This window comes from Frankliniella occidentalis, unplaced genomic scaffold (assembly GCF_000697945.3).
Source record: "Frankliniella occidentalis isolate FOCC.00 unplaced genomic scaffold, Focc_3.1 Scaffold149, whole genome shotgun sequence".
Lineage (NCBI taxonomy): Eukaryota > Metazoa > Arthropoda > Insecta > Thysanoptera > Thripidae > Frankliniella > Frankliniella occidentalis.
Window position 1 is genome coordinate 322,134 of NW_026267276.1, and position 8,164 is coordinate 330,297.

At 66.0% G+C, this 8,164-nt stretch overlaps 1 protein-coding gene across 2 annotated transcripts in view; it reads left to right on the forward strand.

The window, feature by feature from the left end:
• The window catches only part of LOC113210443 (protein glass), a gene marked incomplete in the record, with an annotated part of 212,275 nt that overhangs the window by 185,903 nt on the left and 18,208 nt on the right, over positions 1 to 8,164 (forward strand). For both annotated transcript variants that reach the window (XM_052271071.1, XM_052271072.1), the window contains 1 exon segment: positions 5,941 to 8,164. In XM_052271071.1, the coding sequence (XP_052127031.1) occupies positions 5,941 to 7,806 (1,866 nt within the window).

The following is an 8,164-nucleotide window of genomic DNA, read 5'->3' on the forward strand; positions in this document are numbered from 1 at the left end:
GGGGCAGGGCGCGGGGGGTTGGTCGGCGCTCGTGGTGTTCCCTGGAGGACCTCGTGCACGCCATACGCGATAAGCTTGAGGGCGGGGGTGGCGTCCACCACCAGACCCACCGCGCGGCCCCTAATCGGTCGGCAACAAGCACCCGATCCCCAGGGGCGCGAATTTTTGAAATTTTTCGTAGGCCGGGGAAGCAATTTCTCTTATTGGCGCAACGTCCGCCTCCTCTCTTGTCTCTCGAGGTGTGGAGTCGGGGGTGAGGGAAAACAGGTGGGGGAGGGGGCGTGAGGTCGGGCTTGCGTGCCGGCGCCCATTAGCCGGTATGAAAACTGGTATCGTTCATCGCGCAAACATCTTTCGTGCTCGGCCAGACATTTGTTGCCGGCGGTGCGTGTTGCGGCGGCGCGGCGGGGCGGGAGCGAGGCGTGGATTCAATTTGAGCAGAGTGACGCCCGGGCTTGGCCTGCCCCGCCCCGCCCTGCCCCGCCTGACCTGTCTCTCTACCGGATGGCCTTACTACTTGGCTGGCTCCCGGTGGCTGCTGCTCCTTGCTCTGCTGCTGCGTCGGGACCCCACCCAGCGCCCGAGGCGGCCCCACGGTCAGGACGCCGTGTGCAGTGGGTGGACAGGCCGGGACAGCCTGCCCTGGTCCGGGCTTGCTGCCGCCCGCTCGCACGCCTCGCCTCCTCCACCTGCAGTATTGACTCTGGAAGAACGAGTAAATCATTCCGAGAAGCAGGTTGCTTGCTGCGCTGCGGCGGGGCCGGCGGCGCGGAGGAGGCAGCCCCCCCCCCCCCCCCGGTTTTTCTCTTTTCTCCCTCTCTCTCTGCTTTTGCGTGATTTTGCGGATGAGGTTTCACAGAGCTGCTCGGCCAGCGCAAGCGACGACGACGACGGTGACGGAATTCGTTATTTTCGAGACTGCTGGGCTGGTGGTCCGCCCCGCCGCTGGCCTCTCTTGGCGAGGAGACGCTTGCTTAGCGCCCGGGGAAGGTGAAGTGATTATCGGCCAGTTACGCTCGCTCGCACGCACGCGTACGCGAGCGGAGGCAGCCCTGGGCGCGCGCAAACTGGCGTCCTAATTGCTGTGAAATCAGATTATTAACATATATGCATTGTGGGCAGCCCGCTGCTGCTGCCGCTGCTCGGGCCGCTGATGGCTATCGCTCCCAACAGGTGCCTCGCCCAGCTACCGCCCCGCCCCGCCCTGACCCGCGCCGCGCTCCACTCGACAGGTCCAGTGATACACGCGTGATAGGGTGCCCCGCCCCGGCGGTGCCCTGGCCCGCGGGCAGGGCGTGGCGCGGGTCGCTCGGTGCGCTACTGCCCGCCGCACCGCCTGCCTGGGCAGCATTTTTGTTTAGTAAATCTGGTCGGCGCGTCGCCCGCGGGGGCCTCGGCGGCGACGGTAGGCGCGTACATACCGCTGTGACTGGTGGTTAACAGTATTCGTATTTAATTGCTTTGCCGGCCGCCGCTGCACTTGCGGGCGCGTGGCGGGGCGCGGCGGGGTGGGGCGGGGCGGCCGTCCCCAAGGCGAGCAGCGCCCCCCGCGCTCTAATTTGCGTCCCATAATGAGGAGCGATGTCGGCGGCGCATTGTGCAAGGCGCGGGGCGTGGCGGGGCGGCTGAGGCACGACTCTTGTAGATCTGATTAGCTGCGGGCTTCACACCGAGCGACGCCCCACCGCCCCCGCGACCAGCACCCCCGCGAGCTGCAGGTGAACGAGGCGCCGCCGGCGCGAGTGTATGGAGAGTGCGTATTGCTTACTTGTTTGATTGTGCAGGGCAGTTGCGGATGTGGGGCTCGCTTTATATAGGGGCTCCGTACCCATCACCCTACCAACCACTGCGTCACATGCGCCCTGCTGCACTCGCTGCTGCAGCTACACGCGCGTGTGTGTGTGAGTGCGATTATTGGTACTATCCTGGAGCTAGGGGGGGGGGGGAGTGCGACACTGGGTTGGCTGTGAAGGGTTTCACGCCGCCCGCCCATCCCATAGGGTGCACGCCGCCCGGCCGGGCTGGGGGCCAATCTCTAGAATGGAGAAGTTGTGTGAGGCGCAGCACAACTGCAGCGGGGAGGCTGGCTGCCGGGGCTGCCGCTGCACACCACTGCAGTATAGTCAGGTTGCCGGAATGATAAGGAATTTTCGCAATGGGGGTCGTTACAACGTGCGGAGCGGAGCGGCGGCGCTGGGCGGCGGGGGGCGTCACGGGTGCGGGGGTGGGCGGCGGTGTACAGCGCCTGCACTGCAGTATCACACACACACACACACACGGGCGCGGGCGCGCGCAGGCTACCCCTTTTTCTGCGTGATGTTTACGGTTATGCCGGCGGACCCCGGTGTCCCCCTGGAGCTCCCCCGTGCAGTCCTCTCTGCTGCTGCTGCTGCTGCCGCTGCGGGTGCGACCCTGTGCGGGCGTACACTGGCGGTACGGAGAGAAAGAGAGAGGCGAGGGGAGAGCCGCCGGGAGAGCGAAGAGGACGGAGGCGGCTGTGGTTGCTTGCTTGCTCGCTTGCTGCTGCTGCTGCTGCTGGCTGATGGGTCGTGTTGACCGCAGGCCGGTTTGCTGTTTGCTCAAGGCGGTGCGCGGTTGATCGGGCCCAGCCCGCCGCCGCCGCCGCCACTGCCGCGTTGCGTTTCGGAGAGAGGATAGTTGTTGCAGCGGAGCCTTGTGTAATTGCACGCACGGCTCGCGCTTATTAAACCGCATGGGCCGGCGCTCCCCCTGGGCCCCGCCACGCCCCGCCACGCCCCGCCACGCCCCACCTGGCGCACCGCCGGTATGCGAGGCGATGCGCCCCCAGCAGACCCCCGGGCCGTGCCCGCCCCCTCCCCCCTGCTGGCCCACCAAGCCCAGGCTCCTCCTGGATTACCGGGCCCTGCAGGCGATTTCGCTGGTGTCGCATTTCTTAATTTCCCGAATGCAGCCGCCTGGCCCTGGTCCGGGCTGGGCTGTGGGCAACCCTTTGGGTGTCCCTTCGCCCACCGCCGCGCTGCCGCCGCTGCTGTGGTCTGGCGTGCCTTCTTTGTGTCCTTCATAGCCCTCCCCGCTCGCCCTCCCGCTCTCCCCCTCTCTCTTCCGCAATCCCCTGTGGGAGCCATCCACGCCCCCTCCGCCCTCCCGCCCCCACCTCAGTGCGGTTTCACGCCTGCAGCTAGCCTGCACCCGCATAGCCCCCCCCCCCTTCTCCCTTCTCTCTGGACGGCAGAGGCTATAAGGCCCCAGCTGCTGTGTGGAGTCGCGCTGGTGGTACCCTACCCTCTCATGATGTCGAGGATTTCACACCCATTTACCCGACGTTGTTCTTTTTTTGTTTCTTGATTTTTTGGGGTTGCGGTTTGCGACATGAAAACATGTGTCCTATATCGCAGTGCGACTTCGTTGCGTTCCTCGCAACAGAGTCATCTTGGGCTCGACCCTGTGTTGAAAGTTTTCACTGAAACGTTTTTCGTTCCCTTCGCTATCATGTCTCTTTCACCGGACGTTCCTACCGACGGCGCGGAGATGTCACCTGTCGCGTTCTTCATCATCTCCCTCCCTCTCTCTCTGTCGTTAATGGTCATGTCCCTCCACGCCTCGCATTGCTGATGTGACGCTTCTGAGCACGACTCACTGTCGCTTGCTCGCATACCGCGCAGCAGCCGCTGCTGTGATCGCTCCTCTCCTGTTTTTCGGCCCTTTGCAACCTTCTTTACGGGGGTTCTATTCCTCTTCGCCCACGCTCGCACGGCTGGGAGGTTTCTGTGGGGTGCCTCGTTGCAAGGTGCCGCAGTGGCGATGGCTGCAGCAGGTTCACTTGGGCCCTCCACGATCGCCCCCTCCCGCTCCCCCCGCGTCCCACCGCACTACTGTACGTACACAGCCTGCATGGTCTTGTCATCGATATCTCCTCCTCCTCCTCTTCCTCCTCCGCCTCTCCGTCTTTTCCCTTCCACGTTTGCTCCTCCGGGCGAGCGTCGTGCGTGCATGCGGTGCGTCCGTGTGCGTGCGCGCGCCTGTGTGCGTGAGTGAGTGAATGTGTGGTGAGGTTGATACTGCTTTTTATGATCTCCGTGTGGTCGGGGGGGCCGTGCCGAGCCGAGTCGCGGCTGGCCCGAGCGCAGCCGAGCCCCGCGGTGTGTGGGGCGCTGCTGCCGAGCCGAGACGGAGGAGACGCGCAACCCGCCCGGTGCGGTGGCGGGGGGCCGTGGGGGGCGGCGGGGGCCGCAGCCTGCTCGGCCGGCAGCTCGGCGTGGCCCTCGGCGCGCCCCAGCGGTGGCCCCGCCGCGGGGTGTGGTGTGTGTAGGGGCCCTCCCTGGGGTCCCAACCGCAGTAGCACCGTCCCCTCCCCCTCCCTGACGTGTGTTTGCTCAAAGTTTTGCCAAAGTCCGCGCGCCGTGGACTTGTGCGTTTTTAATTGCCAAAGTGCCTGCGGTGCTTTTCCCCGTATTTGCGCCGTATTTGTGAGTCACTCCTCGTCGGGTCCCATGATATTCGGCAGCGTCGGGGGCCCTGGCGGGGGCCTGGTGGTGGTGAGCCTGGCCCAGGACAGGTTTCCATGGGACCGCCTCTCCTCCCCCTCTTCCCCCTCCGACCACCCGCTGGCTCCGGTGGTTGTGAAAGGCTTGATAAGCGAGATGCTGATGAAGTGGCGACTGTCATTAGAGGTCGACGCTGACCTCCAGTCCCCACCCGCCCGGCCGAGCGGGGCGGAGCGGGTCCTGGACGCACGACAGATCAGCATCATCACACAGGTGCCCCGCCCCGCCACGCCACGGGTAGCTTGCCAATTAGGCGGTCCTCGGCGCACTCAGCAGGGCTCCCGCACAACAATATGAGCCGGCCCCCCGATATCTGTTGCTTAATATTATCTCAGCTCGACGGGACGAGGGCTCCGCTCGATGGCGAGGAGGAGGAGGAGGATGGCGACGACTTGACGAGGAATCCGGTCTGGATTGGTTCGGGCGGCGGCAGCAGCAGCGGCGGCAACAGGAGTGCACGCCCGCCGGCAGCAGCATCCTCTTTCTCAACGCGATCCTCGTGACCAAGTATATTCCGGGATTCAGGCCGTTAGGGCGAGGTGTCAAATACTGCCTGCTTCCTCCTCCTCTCTCTCCTCCCCCTCCTCGTTCGCCAAGCCTTGGTCGTCGTCCTTGCCGGGGGTCACTGCGGAAGATCCGCACGCCCTGCTGCTGCCCCCTCCCTCCCCACCAACCTCCTCGGCCCCGGTCTGTGGGAGCAGAGCAAGTGGATCTCTACCGGCCTCCGGTGACATTTACAGCATTCCGTAGCAAAAATAAGCAAGTCGGGAGCTTGCTGGCTGCTGCTGCTGCTTCTGCTTCTTTTGATCCCTCCCCCTTCCCTCCCCTCCACCCGCGGCGCCCGGCCCAGCCGAGCCTTCTCACGTGGTGGTAATGCGGCGTGAGATATGAGAGGGTCTTCCAGCCTCTTCCAGGCTTTGCTTTAATGATGATTAGGCAGCTCCTCTCCTCCCGCGCTGCGCGGCGTGGTGTGTCAGCGTGTGTGCGCTACGCGCCGCCACCCCCCGCCGCCACCACCACCGCCACCGTGGCGGCTGCACGTGGAATGCAAACGGATAGGAGAGTGTCGAAATGGAAATGGGCGCGAACGAGTCTCGAGTCTGCCCGCCCGTGCGGCTGCCGGTGAAGGATTTGTTGCCCGTGGTTTTGGACATTATTATTTTTTTCCCCATTCCGTTTCACGAATATCGCGACGCATTAGTCGGCTCGTTAGTGCGTGGCGCGCTCATTAGGGACGGGGCGGGGCCGCCCTGGGCCCTGCAATGGCGAGCCGAGTTTTGATTGGCCCGCTGTGACATCCGGGCGAACGTGTCTGTCGGGCCCGGTGCTGCAGTCGCATGTTGGATGGATGGATGGATGGATGGCTGGTTATGACCTTGTTTTTACCAACGCCCGTTTGTTTTCTTTGTTGCAGTTGGGGCTCCCATGGAGCGGCGCGGATGAGCGGCGAGTCTTGCCGGCGCTGCCGTCCCTGCCGACGCTGCCCCTGCCCCTGAGCCTGACGCAAGGCCTGGCGTCCCTCGCCGCCGCCCAGCCCGCCCTGTCGCCGCCGTGCCCCGCGCCCGCCGCGGCGCCCCGCTGCCAGCCCTTCCCGCCCATGCTCGCCACCATGGCGGACACGCTGCTGCAGCACCACGCCTCCCTCAAGCTGTCCCTGAGCAACAACAACCACCCCGGCGCCGAGGACCACAATGTGCACCAGCGCCGCTCGCCGCAGAAGCAGCGCAAGCGCAAGCGCCTGTCGCAGGTGGTGGACAAGCTGGCGGGGCAGGTGACCAACAACAACATCCACCTGCACAACAACAACAACGAGCTCAAGAGCCACAAGTCGGAGGAGGGCTCGCTGCGCCACCCGCCCCGGCCCGACGTGTTCCGCTTCGACAGCGTGGACCGGGAGAGGTACGCGTCGCCCATCTCGGAGGAGGATGAGGTGGAGGATGTGTTCAGCCCCGCGTCGGGCGCCTCCGGCGCGTCCTCGTCCAAGTCGCCGCACTCGTCCACCACCGACTCGCCCAAGATCAGCTTCAGCCCGCTCAGGCTCAACAAGGACTCGTCCATCGACGAGGACGACTCGGACCCCGCCGCCTCGTCGGACCGCCTCCACGGCCACCACAGCCCGCAGTCGCGGGTGCCCGGCTGCTCGTGTCAGCACTGCCTGTACGGGTCGTCGCCCATCTCGCCCCTCACGCCGGTGTCGCCCACGGCCGCGCCCGTGTACAGCAGCTTTGAGCACTACCTCCACAACAAATACCTGCCCGACATCTTCAGGCGGCGGAGTCACTCCGACTCGGACCTTCCCCTGTGGCTGGAGGCCGCTAAGCTAGAGCGCGGTGACCAGCTCGTCCCGACGCCGCCCTCCAGGCCGTCAGGAAGGCCCGGGTCCCTGAGCGTGCACCGAACCAAGGCCGCCTCCCTGGACTCGGACTGCAGCACCCCGCAGGACAGCCCGCTCGACCTGTCCGTCAAGACCTCCATCTCGGGCTCGTCGCGGTCGTGCTGCACGAGCGGCAGCAGCTCCGCCGCCACCTCCACCAGCGGCTCTCCGCCCGACCCCCTCCACGCGCCCCGCGAGGCGAGGGAGGCGGCCCGGGAGCTCGCCAGGGAGGCCTTCGAGGCCAAGGTGGAGCGCCTCGACACGCCGCCCACGCCGCCGCTGCTGCAGCTGCTGCCGCCCGGCTTCCTGCCTCCCCGGGGCGGCGCCAACTCCGTGTCCGTGCCCGTGGTGAAGGGCGACGTGGCCTCCCCGACCACCAAGGAGTCCGTCTCGCTGCGCTACAACCTGGACGTGTCGCCCGTGGTCGAGGAGATGCCCCCCGGCGCCGACGTGGCGTACGTGTGCCCCGTGTGCGGGCAGATGTTCAGCCTGCACGACCGCCTGGCCAAGCACATGGCCTCGCGGCACAAGAGCAAGGCGGCCGACACCGCCACCAAGGCGTACCTCTGCGACGTGTGCAAGCGCTCGTTCGCGCGCTCCGACATGCTCACCCGGCACATGCGGCTGCACACGGGCGTCAAGCCGTACACGTGCCGCGTGTGCGGCCAGGTGTTCTCGCGCTCCGACCACCTCTCCACCCACCAGCGCACCCACACCGGCGAGAAGCCCTACAAGTGCCCGCAGTGCCCGTACGCCGCGTGCCGCCGCGACATGATCACGCGCCACATGCGCACGCACGCGCGCTACGAGCCCGGCCAGGAGCCGCCGCCCGGCATGGACCTGGGGTCGCCGCTGCCGCTGACGCCGCCGCCGGCCAGCCCTCTCCTGGACCCGGAGGCTGAATGATCGTACGCCTCGGGCCCAGGAAGCCGGTCTGGCCCTGGGCTCGCGACGGGGCGGGTCCTCCGACCCTCCCCGTTGTACCCAGCCACCCTGTTCAGGGGGTGGTCGGACCCGACCCCATGGGACGGTTCCGAGCGCTGGGCTGGACCGGCCGCGGCCTGGGCCAGCAACCCTTTCCACATGTGCCATGACAGCCGGGCTCCGCATTGAGGAGCCCTCGTTCATCTCACCCGTGTCGTTCTCAGACACGCGAACTTTATCCTCACTCATGACTGGCTCTGGAAGAGTCCTCTCTAGGTCCTCGTGGCCTCTAATTTATTCCCCCATTCCCCTTAGATTATAGTGTACAATATATTGATAT